Source organism: Sylvia atricapilla, chromosome 19 (assembly GCF_009819655.1).
Source record: "Sylvia atricapilla isolate bSylAtr1 chromosome 19, bSylAtr1.pri, whole genome shotgun sequence".
NCBI lineage: Eukaryota > Metazoa > Chordata > Aves > Passeriformes > Sylviidae > Sylvia > Sylvia atricapilla.
The window spans coordinates 5,202,934-5,217,532 of record NC_089158.1 but is presented as its reverse complement, the minus strand read 5'-3'; the positions used below and the strand labels follow the sequence as shown (position 1 = coordinate 5,217,532).

Sequence of the window (14,599 nt, the reverse complement as noted above, 5' to 3'; positions counted from 1 at the left end):
GTTCTTGCTCTATGGACTGAGGTGGGCAAACAACCCACCACCCTCTGGACAGCTTATTTCAACAGCTCACCAGCTTCCCTTCTCCCAGTCCTTGTGACAGCCTCTGAGTCACCAGACTTCCTGCTTGATGACCTTCTGGAGGAAAAAAGAGTATGGAAGAGACAAAAGATGCTTTATGGCAAGTGCCTGGCCCTCACCAAAGCAAACAGAGCATGTGCTCAAGATGTCCCAGAGCAGAAAGATGGAAAACAATGGCATTGCAGAGCTGAGAAGATCAAACAAGGTATCCCTTCCCAAGGGGAAACCTCTCCCACCATGCTCCCCTCACTATTTTTAGCCTTTGCTGAGAGATCTCAGCAGAGACAGATGAATTTCTGGGTTGACACTTTGGTACCCCACTGGGAATATTTCCCTGCTAGCTTTGGGGCTGAAAGAACACTTAACACCAATGGTACTTAATTGTTCAGTGATGGGAAGTACCAGGACTTGGACTGTTGTCCACAGGCAACTGGACTGTTGTTGGCACAGCCTCAAACAACCATGCCAGGTGGTGACCTGCACTGGCTGGGAACAAACCCACCCTGGATGCAGCACTGCATGGGCCAGTGGAAGTGGTAGCTGTTCCATGTGCCAGGCAGCAGCACACACATTGAATCCACAGACCTGTGGCTGGTTTCCTAGCAGACCTTGCTCTCCCCTGAGAAGATGTGGCAGCAGAGGTTGACTGCATCTGCTTGTGGTAGTCAGGAGACAACCTTGCCCAGTTGCTGTCTTCCCTATGGTCACTTGCCCCCTGCCCTGCCCCCCTGTACCCACCCACAAACCTGAGACACTATATAATTGAGAAAATTTACGATTCCTCTCTTTGGTCTCCAGTATCCACCTTTGGCACATGGAATAAACGCTTGCTGGAATTGATCTGGGGCTGGGAGCCTTCTGCCTCTCTTGCTGACCCAGCTGGTAATGTGTGGATGTGTGAGCTTGATTGTTTGCCTGAATTCTTCTCAGGCAGTTTCTCCACTGGAGAGGAGAACTGAGATCTAATTAGGCTGTAGCTGCCCTCCGAAAAATACACACTATTACATGTCACCACACCAGAGTCATGTGTGTCATTGCCAGTACCCACAGGCCAGCAGAGAGGGAGGGCTGAACCAGGTCTGAATGGCAGCTGGTGCTTCCCAGCAGCTTAAAGGAAGGAGAGTTGAATAACTACATTGTTTATTTAAAAAAACCAAAGACTCTTCTGTCAGAAGAGTCTGGGCTGGCCCCAAGACAAACTATAGTGAGAGAAAATAAACCCTCCTCTAAAAAAAACCCCAACCCCCCAAGAAGACTTTTCCAAGGATATCCAAAATCTCCCATTCTTATCCACCAGACCACCCTGAGGATGGAAATGTCAGCCTATCTCAACACAGCTTTGTCAAGGGCACTTTGGTACAGAAAAGGCAGTAAGAGCAGAGCTTGTCAGTTGTGTCCTAGTTCCCTAATTGCCACATGGACATCAGCAAGAGTATTTCAGCTGAACTTGCAGACACGGTAAACACCAGGAATTGTTTCTGCTATCTCTGGTTCACTTTCCTGATAGAATAGACTGGCTAGGCAGGAAGATGGGACACAAGACATTAAGGTCGTTCTGATTTCCCCTTGTTAGTCCTGGCTGTTCCTGCAAGGTCAGAGATGGGAGAGGAACCTAGAAGAAATCCTCTTTTTTGGCAGAACAACTTTGCTGAGCAAAACAGCCCATGTGCTGATGCTGCCAGAGCTGAGCAGCACCAGAGCGACTGCCCTGTTTTTGGAGTAGGAAGTGAAGGGAAGCACTTCTCCCTGTATCCTGAGCAGGTGTGAACCTGTTCAGTCAAACACAGCTAAGCCAAGCAGGGATCTCAAACAGGTAGGACGGGTCCAGGAAATTTGTGAAAAGAAATGAGTTAAAGAAAAGCAGGCTGTGTACAGCTCAGCTGCAGCACAGAGAGCAGCTGGAGCAGGACCTTGATAGAGAAAAGCCCCGAGGGTCTCCAGAGGCTGCTGTGATTTACCTGGCCAGCCTGGGGCTGTCAAGGCCAAGTCTCCATGGAGAAGAGAAGTGGCAAGAACAGAATGAGAAGCCAGAAGTAGGACCAAGGTGCTGAAGACACGTGGATTAAGTCTGACTTGGACAGGGAATCTGATGGCAAGGGGACCACAGCAACGGCCAGTTGAGTGGGAGGGTTTGAGCCCCAAGTAGCTTCAACCCTCTTCCTTTGAAGCCAACTCAGAGCTAAATGGAATCACCCTGGCACGTTGCACAAGGATGTGTCACCTGTCCGTGACATAGGTAGTCTCACAACCCGAGCTCCTGGACAGTGGTTTATCACCTTTCCTGGCCATCACCCTTCTCCAGCAGGCTTACTCCCTGACACTCCTCTCAACATCATGAACACCAAACCAGGGTAGGGGCTTGGGAGGTGCCAGCACATGACTACCCAGAGCTCCTTGAACAAACTGAAGTGCCTGTGACACGGGAATCATGAAATCAGGGCTTTGCAGTCTGCTGTGTTACAATGGACTCTGATCAAGGGGGTTTGCAGAGGAGGCAGCACCTGGCACCAGGATTAACATGCTGCTGTGTCTAACAGACAAGGCAAACTTCCCTGTAATGCAGAGAAACTCATTCTCTTACCAGTGCATATTAAGTTTGTAAAAGATAAGATCCAGATCCTGTTTCTCTCACTTTTGTCAACACTGGTGGGTTTTTCCCTCCTTTTTTATGACCGTTGGGCTCTATCCCATCTCCTCCTGGCTGCTGGCCACTGGTGCCTTACCAGCCACAGCACTGGGAGGATGAGATTCTATTTCCTCTGTCAGCATTTATTTCCCCCATGGCACCAGACAAGTATGCCACACAGGACTCCTCTGTGCTGGTGCTCTACATCCCCCTCCTGTAGGGATGCTGCATTGACTGACACTTCTTGGGTGTGTTTGCAAAGGTGGCACTAAGAGTCGTGATTTTCCTTGTCCCTGTTCACGAATCACATTGGCTCTGTAGTCTTTAGAAATTGTGCTGATTTTGGCTGGGTTAGAGTTAATTTTCTTCACAGTAGCTGTTAAGGGGATAGGTTTTGGATTTGTGCTGAAAATACATAGACCAAAATATGATGTTGACAAAATGGAGTTATTTTCCTTATTGCTGAGAAAGGTTTGTACAGACTACGGTCTTTTCTTCTTCTCACCCCACCCCACCAGGGAGGTGGATAGTAGTGCATAATGACTTGGGGGGGATACACAGCCAGGACAGATGATCCCAACGGACCTAAGAGATGTTCTGGACTATACGACATCATCCTCCGTGTATAAAGCGGGAGAAGAAGGAGGAGGGTTTGGGGTTTGTCGTGCTCCCTCGTTCACAGGGACGCTCGGGGTCCCACCGCGAAACGAGAGGCCCAAGGGCGTGCCGGGCGCCGCGTGCAACTCGAATTGCCGTGCTACCTCTCAGCCAATCGCCGGAGCGCCTGCCCGCCGCCAGCCAATGGGAGCACGGCATTCCCCGCCGCCAGCCAATAGGCGCCGGGGGGCGGAGCTTGGGGTAACGCTCGGAGCGGCGGCGATGGCCCCGGAGCGTGGTGACCGGTTGCTCCCCGCTGGTACCGAGGGGCTTCCCCGGGTTTTCCTGCAGAGCCTGCGGACTCTTTTCGATATCCTGGATGACCGGGGCCGGGGTTACGTGCACCTACGGGAGATCGAGTCGCGCTGGCGGGGCGCGGAAGCCCAGGAGCTGCCCGCCGGGGTGATGGAGGGGTTGCGGCAGGCGGCGCCGGCCAGCGGGTACCTCACCTTCGAGAGGTTCGTTCTGGGGCTGCGAGCGGCCCTGCCTGGGGCTGAGCTCCCGGTGGAGGGTGGCAGCGGCAGACGGCGGAGCGGGGAGAAGCCGCCAAGCCCTCGCTGTTCCGAGGAGCGGCGGGGGAAGAGCACCCGGCAGAGGGAACCGGGGCACGGCCAGCCCCGAGGCCGCGGTGAGTGGCGGGACTGGGCTGAGGGCTGTGGGGGTGATGGCAGCGCCCGGGCCGGGAACTGGCTCTGGGAGGTCGGGATGGGATCCCGCGGCTCATCCCGCTCCTCTGTGCCCTCCTCCGGGCTCAGAGCCGGCTGTTCTCGCAGGGTCGGGATAAAACTCCCTTGAGGGAGTTACTGTCGGTCCTGGTTTGGCTTCGCTTCGCTCCCATCCCGGTGCGAGTATCCCAGCGCCGCTGCCCACCCAGGGCTGTGCTCCCCTCGCCGTGCCCTGGGCTGTTTCTTACAGCGCTGACAAACTAAGGGCTTTGCCGTAATGTGTCTGTGGTTGTCTTCTGGCGTAGAGTGTCCTCACCTAGCCCGGCGGTGGGTGCCACAGCCCGACGTCCCGGAGAGTGGCGGGGCCCTGCGGACCCCCAAAGCTTCCCTGGGGTGAAGCTGCGGTCACAGAACTGTCACGGAGTGTGCTCGGTGGGCTCTGTCCTGGGCTGACCCTCAGAAATTATTCCTTCACGCGGTGTCGTGCGTGGTTTGGACAAATAAAAAATGCAAAACCTGATCCAGCTTTTTGATTTGGATCGTGCCGCAGCACTATTGCAAATAAGTAATAATTGATCAATGAATAAATGGGAGAGCGGCACCAGGGTGATGTGTGTTGCTGTCCCAGGCTCTGTCCTGCACATCCCTGTGGACTCGGGATCTGGGCTCCCTGTGCTGGCTCTGCCAGAGCCCTGCAGGATGGTACACTGACCTTGGTGTGGGGGAGACTGTTTCACTGGCATCTTGATTTGTTGCTAGTCAGTAGAAGATATTGTAAGGAAACCATGCTTCTGGGTTTATTTGGGTAGGTAATAGTTCTTTATCTAGGTTTGTGAAGTGCTTTGAAATTGGAGGAGACAAAGTCTGTGTGAGGAGCTGGTACTTTTTATTGCACCACCTGAGTGCAATGATTTCCTCCACCTTGGGAAGCTCAGGGTGATTTGCTGCCCCTTTTGCTGAGTGAAGAAACTTTTAACTGTGACTGAGGTTCTCTGCTTTCCATTTTGCCTCCAGACTAGTCACTGGAGCTTCATCTAAGGGAATATTATTAAGCAGACTAACTCTTCTGTCACGAGGAGTGTAAATCTGGAAAAACCTGAAAAAATCCTGCTTGGTGAATAGAGAGCAGATTGAAAGCTCTGCCCTGGGAAGGAGCAGGCAGATGACTGCTGAAGCTTTCAACTTGCTGAGGATCTTTCCATTACCATCACTCATTTCCAGGGTGATGTTTCATAACTGTCCAGAACCTGCAGGCAGGGTTAGTGCCTCAGCCCTTGCTGCCACCATCCCACCCTGCAGGGCTCTATTTTAGCAAGAGGATTGAGTTTCAGATTAATTCAGCAGCTTAGAAGATGGTACAGCTCTGTTAGTCCATCTCTTCTAGCTCTAGATCCTGCACAGTTGCCCAGTGTGCCTCTCCACAGATGGTTTCCCAGGTACATTTGAACAGGTGGATGTTCTCAGCTGGCTGCAAGGGAGTTGGGCAGTGCCGTGGCAGGGTATGGCTCCATGCCTGCTGTGGAGATGTGTGGTGGATGCTGGGAGCCGCCTGTGGCTCCAGGAAGACTTGTTTCCATTATATCATTTGGGTGTGAGGCTGCTCTGAGCCTCTGGCTGCATGTGGTGGCTTCTGTAAGACCCCAACCAAGAGCAGTGAGATGATGTTTCAGTGCTCATAAGCTGCAGTGTGTTGGAGGAAATGCTCCCTGCCTATGTTTTGGGGGAAGAGAGTGCTCACAGGATGCCTCCTCAGCTCTGCTTTATGGTGTAAGGAGCATCTGCACGTGTCAGACGTGATTTGGACATGACTCACAGCAAAATGGCAGAGGTTGGGGCCAGCGGGGTCTCCTGGCACATCCAGGGGTGCAGTGAGCCAGTGGGACAACAATTCTGTCCCTTCTCCCACACTGACCTCTGCTAGTGTGGGGACAGAAGTGCTTCTGAGGTCCCTGGTTCAGTCAGCTTTCAGCTTCTCCTCAGCCCAGCAGTGCTGGTGCAGTCTGCAAGCTGCTGCTTGGCACCCCGTGGTCCTTGGGGAGCCAACAGCACCCACTGGACACAAGGATGATGAGATGGATATCAGGGAAGTCACAGAGCAGGGAAATCACCATAACCATGTCCCTACCTCTGGTGCAGTGTCTGAGTGCATTGCTCTTGGGGATCTTTACCCCAGTAGCTCCCCTGTGAGCTGGGACCTGAAGAAGTCAAAGCACAGAGCCGAAAGAGCCCAGGAGGTGTGTCATAGCCCTGGGCACTGGCTTCTCCCCAGCACAGTTCTTTCCCTTGCTCCAGGAGTGACTTGGCTTCTGGCACCTGGAGAGCTGTTGGCAGTAGCAGGAGGGGATGGTTTGTAGGGGCTTGTCTGGGCCATTGCCAAGGATAGTTGTGGAGAAGTGTGAAACAGCCATGAGGTGTCTGCTTGTTCTGGGCAGAGAGGGTCTCAGATGGAGGAAGGAGCCTGTCCATTATCTCATGGCAGGATCTCTTCCACCTCTGGTGATCTGATCCTGTTCCTTCCCTAAGAAGAACTATCCCAGCTCATTAGCAGGGGTCCTGTTCATTAGCAGGGGTCCTGTTTTAGCCACTGCCTTGTCAGCTCAAGTGTGCAGAGCTCAGTTGGTTGACCAGGAGCACCTGCTTAACATAGCTGCAGCTCAGCTCAACCCAGCGCTTCTAGGTAACTGCAGCCAAAAGTTATTTAAGATGTAACTGCAGCTCCTATCACATGTGCTCCTGGCTTTGCCTTGGAGTTCTGACTGTTGAGAGTATCATTGGTTTTGGGGCTGTTTCTCAACTTTTTGAGCAGGATACACTACAGGTCTGATAGGACATGTGTATGGTTACACCAGTCTTGCTGAGTTCCTCCCAGTAGATTTGACTGTATAAAAACAAAAGGAGCTGGTAAAGCAGATGGATGGGTGATATCAAAGACTTTGTGTTCACTGATATGCTAGAGACCTGTCTGTGCCAGAGTACTTGCTAGCAGGTGGAGTGAGATACTGTGATGGACCAGGAAGACTTTTCCCGTAGCATGGTGGCTTCATTCCCCAGTGACAAAGTGACAAACTGATGTGTTGCATTGCCTGCTGTCCCCAAGCCTGTCTCCTATCCCCTAGCCAATGTGACTGTGGCAGCACGGGCAGCCCTGGTGCAGGGCTCCCACACATTGTACCTTCGAGATGAAGGATGACTCCTGTGGCCATGGCTGCCCTCTCCTGCCTCATATCCTTCCTCCATCATGTCCATGTGCTCAGCTGAGGAAACTTGTGGGGCAGAGGGAAGAAATGTGCCAGCCCATGTGCTGCCCCACACCCTGTCCTGGCACTCACAGCCCTTCATGTGCCTGCAGCAGGGAATGTGCCAGACCTGTGCCAGGCAGCTCTGGGAGAAGGATGTGTGAGGGTGAGGGTGCCTGGCAGACACATGGGGAGCTGTCCTGGGAAGAGGGTGTTTTCCCCAGCTGCCTGCCGTCACTTGCCAGCTCCCTGCTGCTCTTCTTGAAAAGCCAGGTTGGGAAAGGAGCTCTTGAGGAAACCTGTGTGCAGGGAGCAGGTGAGCTGCAGAACTGGGAGGGTGGCATGAGACAGGGTGTACTGGGCACTTGGCTGGGGACTGGGGCAGGAAGGGAGGGGCAGCAGGCTGCTGCACAGACTTGCCTGGGGGTGTGCTGGCTGCACCCCTGACTGCTCTGACGCTGTGGTTGGGGACAGTGGGGTGTCAGGGTGCTTGTTCTGCCAGCTCAGTAGCAGTGGATTGGAGCTGGCTGGGCTGTGACTGTGGGGCTGGGTTTCTGGTGAGGGTGGGCAGTGTGGGGCTTTTACAGACTTCACTGCAGGTGCCCAGGGAATTCCCTTACTGACAGACAGGAGGTGTCTGATCCAGCCTGGAACCTGCCAGTATGAATTAATCTTCAAAAATAGGTTATCTGTGGATTTGCATCAGCACTATGTGTTTGTAGTAGATTAGTCTTTTGCAAGATAGGATTTTGGGGTTTTAATAAAATTTCAGAAAATCTACAGCCTGATTTACTTTATAGACATCATAAACATAGTGTCTGGGCTGGATATCCACATGGCCAAGTCCATCACCAAGCAGGAGCTGCCTTTAGTTGGTTTCCTGGCAGATTTGGTCCCACCTGAGTGGAAGCCAGGTGTCCCATGAGGACACCTGAAGGCAGGCAATATCACTGATGGTTTAGTTGCCCCGGCTGGGACTGGACCAGCTTTGCTTGGAAGCTGCTTGCTCTCTACAGAAGATGACATTGAGGTCTGTTGCCACCCTGACAGTGCTGAGTCAGTTATTCTGATGCTTGTGCTGCCTGGACAAAAACAGGACCAGGTGCTTAAGCTGGTGGTTTGCTCAGTCTCTCCCTAAGAGAGAGTGCCCTGCAGATCGTCTCACAGAAGTTGTCCTGGGGAGGATTTTCTTGAAAGTAGCTTGTGGCCTCATGCCTTCCTCTGTTCCAGGTGGTGATGCAAAGTCTGCTGGGCAGTCCCAGGGAGACAATGGCCACCTGGGAGCTAGGGACACTCGAAGGCATCAGAGAGGCCGTGCAGAGCACCGGAGACACACCATCACCAATGGCGTGGACTTCAGCATGGTAAGGGAGTGTTGTGGGCTCACATGAAGGGGAAGGTGGATTGCAGGGGTCCCTCACTGCTGACACCATCCCTGGGCTTTGGCTTCCTCTCTGGCCACTCTACACATGTTAGCTGTGGGACATCAGGCAAATCTTGATATTTTGGATATGATCTGTGTGGATGTTCTGCCATTATTTCCGAGGTACTTTCTGTCCTGAATCATGCCAGACAGGGAGGAGGTGGATGCCTTCCCCCAGAGTGGGGTTAGCCCATGAAGCCAGTGTGCTGGCTGCCTTCCCCATGGGCAAGGTCTTGGGAAGAGGAAGACAAAGGTGGAGATGTGGGAACAGATGGATCTCTGGGCCTTTAGAGCACCCCAGCGAGGATCTTTGTGCTGGCAAGCACTGGGGCCAGGCTATGTCCGCTCCCAGGTGTTCCATGTAGATCAGGGCTCAAACATGCAGGTCCTCTTGGCTTCTGACAGACTTTCTGGTAGCAAAGCAGAGAAATCTACACTGAATTTATCCAGGCAGCCCAGGATGGAGGGATCTCCCCTGCTGAGTGGTGAGGCTTGGATCAAATTGCCTGGGTGAAGGGATCTCTTTGCTCCCAGGTGGAATGGAGTTGCTGCCTTGGACATGTTGCCCACAGGCTCAAGCTAAATTGTCCTTGGCAGAGAGCCAGGACCAAGCCTGCAGGATGAGTTCTTGGTACTGTCACCACTGCTTTTTCACTCCTTGCACCCTGATGTCACCCTGCTCCTGCAGCCCAGCTGGCCTGACCAGTGGTGCCCGGCCTGTCGCTGGCTTTGGGGGACACAACATGCCCTGATGCCAGCCTGGAGGAGGGGGTGTTTGTGCAGGTAGTTTGCTAGGCTTGCAGCCATGTGAAGGGCCTTTACTGGGAGGTGCAAATAGGGAGTGATAAATTTAGCTGTTTTCTGGGGCTGATACTCACACCCTAAAGGGAGCTGGGGGCAGCTCCTGCTGCCTCTCTGGGTAAATAGGTGAAGAAACCTGCACCTACAATGGTGAGCTGGAGAGTAGAGTTGACCCAAGCATCCTTCACACAGTTTGATTCTCCCAAACCAGAGAACTTTTCTTCCAAAAATCTTCTTCTAAAGCAGCATTCAGGCAGCAATCATTATTCTGCTCCCCTTTTTTTGTGGAAAAGGGCTGAGACCCTTGCCTGTGCCCACATCCCCCCACACCTCATGAAGAAACCAACTCCTGGGACTTGACAAAGCCTTGGTGCAGAGCGAGTGACATCCTTGTGCTCTGTCTTGCAGCTGAAGTACATGAAGGAGCTGGAGCAGGAGAAGGATTTCCTGTTGCAGGGCCTGGAGCTTATAGAGCGGGCTCGAGAGTGGTACCACCAGCGCATTCAGCTCATGCAGGAGCACCAGCGGCTCCTGGGGAATAAGAGAACCAGTGCTGTGAGTCTGGGCCTTCTTCTGGCTGTGTGTGTGTTTGGAGAACAGGGCTGGGAGGTGGCTGGACCTGGAGCTGGCCTCATGGTAACCTCCAGTCTCTTCTTCCTCATCCTGCAGGATTTTCCTGAAGGTGGCCAGAGCCACCTGGGATGCCTGGCCCCCAAGCTGCAGGAGGTGAACTGCTGCCTGAGTGACCTTCTTTCCACTGCTGGCAAGATGAAAACGGCACATCAGCAGCTTGAGGTTGTTTGTGTGATCTTAGGGCTTGTTCTGCCCCCTCCTTGCTGGTGGCTGGGTTGACATTGGAGCTGCCAGAGTTTCCCCCAGCTCTGGGAAGGTGATGGGGTCAGCCAAGAGGACAGCACAGCTGCTCCTGAAATGGGCTGGAGGATGCTTAAGGCATTTAGGGGACTAAAAGAGATCCTCAAAAAAGGTACACTCATTGTCAAGGAAATATGGAGCCCAACCTCCTGAGATGCTGAGTCAGCCACTTCGGAGCTGACTGTCCTGCTGGGCAGGAACCAGGCACACTGGCAGGAATGTTGGGCTGCCTGTTGGGCTGGAGACCCTGTGATGGTCTGTGCTGGGATTGTAGTCCTCTGCTGGGCTTCTCTCAGTTCTTTGTGTGCCATAGAAACATCTTGCCTTGAAGAAGGGCTGGGAAGGGCCACAGGGTAGGAGGCTCAGTGTCTCATCCCTTCATCTTCTCTGCAGACAGCAAACTCCTCCTCAGCCCTCAGCAGGCTGGTCCCTGGGACATCCCCAGCCTTCACAGGCTCCCAGCAAGTCATCAACATGCTGAAGGAGCAGAATCGGCTTCTCACCAAGGTGAGCAGAGGTGGGGGTGGAGGAAATGCCCTAGGGGCTGCTGGGAAAGGAAGGGGATGGGATGGGGCCAGGCGAGGAATGACAGGCAGTGGGAAGTGTTCCTTCGGCCTGGCCAGACTTGGTCATCCCAGAGAAGGGTATGTGGGCTGCACATGGAGACCCTCTGGCACACAGCTGTGCCCAGCTGTCTCCAGCTGTTTGCTGGGGGAGTCAGTGGCAGGGATGGGGCATTCCTGACAGAGGGAAAAGACTGACAAATGGCTATCACAAGAGAGTGCAGAGGCTGCAGCTGGGGGCTGCCAGGAAAGAGATGGACTGCCAGGGCCAGGCTCACTGCTGCAGTTTCTGTCCCAGCACATGGCCACAAAGATGATCTGGGGGCTTGAGTCTCTCTGCTCTAGAGCCAGGCTGGGACAGCTGGAAGTGTTCACCTGGAGAAGAGAAGGCTCCAGGGAGATGTCAGAGCCCCTTGCAGTGCCTAAAGGGCACTTTATGGGCACTCTGAGAGCTGGAGAGGGACTTTGACAAGGGCCTAGAGAAACAGGACAAAGGGGAATGGCTTCCCACTGCCAGAGGGTGGGGTGAGATGAAATACTGGGAAGAAATCCCTCCCTGAGAGGGTGGTGAGGTCCTGGCACAGGGTGCCCAGAGAAGCTGCCGCATCCCTGGAAGTGCTGAAGAACAGGTTGGACAGGTCTTGGAGCAACCTGATCTAGTAGAAGGTGTTCCTGCCTGTGGTTAGGGGCTGGGATGAGATGGCTTTAATGTCCTCCTACCCAAAGTCTGTGATTGTGTGGTTCTATGAAATCTTACCTGCAGCACACCAGTTGCTAGCATTTTCCTCCTCTAACCAGTATTTTCCTCCCATCTTGTGCAGGAGGTGACCGACAAGAGCGAGCACATCACCCAGTTGGAGCAGGAGAAATCTGCCCTGATCAAACAGCTCTTTGAGGCTCGTGCCCACAGCAACCACGAGATGAGCCAGCTGGACTCCACCTTCATCTAGCATATGCCTCCCCTGTCCCATTCCCAAACTTCCCAGGGGCCTTCAAGGGACTCTTGCCCCAAACTCCTCACACCTGCTGCTCCAGGTGTTGTGTCTCAAGGTCTGCAGCTGCTGGTGGCATCTCTGTGGGAGGAAGCTGGGAGACCCCTCTTGAGGAGCATCTCTGCCCTGCTGATGGCTTATCAGCCATGCTGCTCTCAGGCTGCTCCTTTCCTGTCTCTAAATGGGCTGTAGGGATGCTGTCCCTAGCCCTGTGACCCCCAGCATGTGGGAGACATGGCTGCTGGCTGTGTGGGGTGAGCTGCTGTGCCCTTGCTGATTTAGGCTGGAATTTGGGTGCTCTTGGGAAAAAGTGATGCATCTTCAACACTCCAGCAAGCATCTCCAGACAAGCCTGGCCCTTAGAGGGTGCTGGCTCCTGCTTGTCCTGCCGTTGGAAGACAAGATTGGAAATCCAAGGAGGCATGCCTGTCCCCTCTCTGCTGCCCGTGTTCTGCCTGCCAGAACTGTCCTGGCCCTGTAGTGGCCAATCTGGTGGTCCTCATGGCAACCCCTCTGTCATGGTTGTGGTAGTGATACCATAGTTGCTGTTTACATGTCTGCAGGCTTCTGTAGTGAATGAGCCATAGACCTAACCAAGATAGCCTACACCTCTGAGCTGCTGTTTTGGGCTTTTGACAAGTTGAGACAGAAACCTCACCCTTTTCTTGGCTTGACCTGGCAAATACTTCCTGATGTCTGCTAGGATTTACTTTTCATGATGACTGTAAAAAGAGAAGTGATGTTCCATAGCCTGAGGATGCCCACATCAATCTGACCTCACAGAGGGGCTTTAAAACTTGGTTTTGTATTTAACTGAGGGTAGGACAGAGCAGAGGCTGACAGGCTCCTCCCTGTGCACATCTCCACACAGAGAAATGGCAGCTCATGTGGTTGTGGAGGCTGTCACCTCCTGTCACTGCCAGGGATGACATCCTGACTGTGAGCTGCATTCCTCTGCACCACCTCTCTTGAGGGATGATGGTGGTGGTCTAAGATGGGTCCTGTTAGATGGCACATCTCAGGACTCCTTCTGCTTCCCACCCAGTCGATGATGTGTAATCTGAATGACATTCGACTGTGGCTTGGTACTTTGTATCCATGGTACTTTCACTAGAGATCCCATGTAGTGCAGCCTGGCCCTCTGTACCCCCAAGGCCAGGACCTTTCTCTCTGGGGTTGTTTCATGCTCTGACTCTCCAGGTGTGATGCTGTGGCACTGAGCTGGGGAGAAGGTGCTGGCTCTGCCCTGAGCTGACACATGCAGGCCAATTCTATTCTCACTCCTTATCTGTCAGGATTCTGTCTCATTCAGCTGTTCTCTTTGAGACTGATCCTGAGCTAAAGCTCACTGCAAGGCATGAACCCTGCTCTGCCCTTGTGCCTGCAGCTGGAGTGGGGATCAGCAGCGTGCCAGGGTGATGGTGAAGGAGGACCAGTAAGGCCATGGCTAGTCATGTCCCCTGTCTGCAGGAGCTGGGTGTTAGTTGTCCCCTGGGCATTGGTGCCTGCCACCCTTTTTGTGATGCCAGCTCTGGTGTCCAGTGCCTGTTCTGCCTGAGGTTTAATTAGAACTGACCCTTTTTATGGGGGTTACCTGTCTGTCGGGATAATAAAGTGAGGTGACCTATTTAATTTATCCTTCTGTCTCTCTCCCTAAATCAACCCATCTATTGCTGCCAGTCCTGAAGTCCCTGACTGTCCTGTCTCTCAGAATGCAGGGGGAGCTGAAGCTGCAATCTGGTGAGCAAACAAAGAGCCTGGGGGTCTCTGCATGTGGACATGTTTCCATGTTCTTTCCCCTTATTTTTGGGCTTCCTAGGGACTGGGGATCCCCTGTCCCCTGCTGTGGGGAAAAAGAAAAGCCACTTGCAGCCCTTCCAAGTGCTATCACCTCATCTGTCTACTCCAGAAGCTGTGCTTGGGGCTCACACTGCTCAGGCAGTGCTGGTGCAATTCCAGCCTCTTACTTGCTTTTAAGTACCCTTTCTCAGAGCTGGTCACAGTGGGGTCAACATGCCTGTCCCTGGGAATTTATGGTGGGTGTCAGGGTGACATTGTATGGCATGTCCCCACTGCCAGGGCCCGAGCAGAGGGAGCCATCTCTGGAGCTCAGTCCACCAGTACACCAGTGGAGGTGGCCCCTGGGCTGCCCAGGGATGCAGGATCTGATCCTCTGTGTCCTCAGCTGTGAAGTTTGGGAATGATCCAGTCACCCAGGTTTACCTATTTGTAATTTCTCCTGCCCAGCTACATGCCCTTTACACACCCTCTGAGCCTGGGCTCCATGCAAGAAGAGATGCTGTCCCAGCAGAGCTGTTATCCCACATAGGATACAGCCACATCTTGGGCCCCTGCCCCAAATGTTCTTTTTTGCTTTTCTTCTCTGCCATATGGTCAGCAATGCTGGGCCACCACAGTCTTTGCTGGTGTTGCCCTGCAGCTCTCCCACTCTGCACCTACTTTCCTGGTGTTGTCAGTGCAACTCCCTGGAAAGTGAACTGAGGATGTGATGACCTGAAGAAGACCCTGGGTCGTGAGGATGGTTCTCATTGGGCTGGGGAGCTGGGCCATGCAGGGCTGACTGGACTAAGGAGGTGCCTGTTGATCCCTGTTCCCCCTCCCTTCCTGTGGCTGACATTTGCAGCACTGTGAGCAACGGCCCTCTCCCATGTGGAATGGAGAGGA

General features: G+C 53.5%; 1 protein-coding gene across 1 annotated transcript; it reads left to right on the top strand.

Moving 5' to 3' along the window:
- The first annotated feature begins 3,568 nt into the window (after nt 1–3,568).
- On the top strand, nt 3,569–12,015 carry SAPCD2 (suppressor APC domain containing 2). Its single transcript, XM_066332589.1, has 6 exons — nt 3,569–3,989; nt 8,493–8,626; nt 9,895–10,041; nt 10,156–10,281; nt 10,753–10,866; nt 11,744–12,015. The coding sequence occupies exons 1-6, from the start codon at nt 3,584–3,586 to the stop codon at nt 11,870–11,872; spliced, it is 1,056 nt and encodes a 351-aa protein (XP_066188686.1). The 5' UTR covers nt 3,569–3,583; the 3' UTR covers nt 11,873–12,015.
- The last annotated feature ends 2,584 nt before the right edge of the window (nt 12,016–14,599 follow it).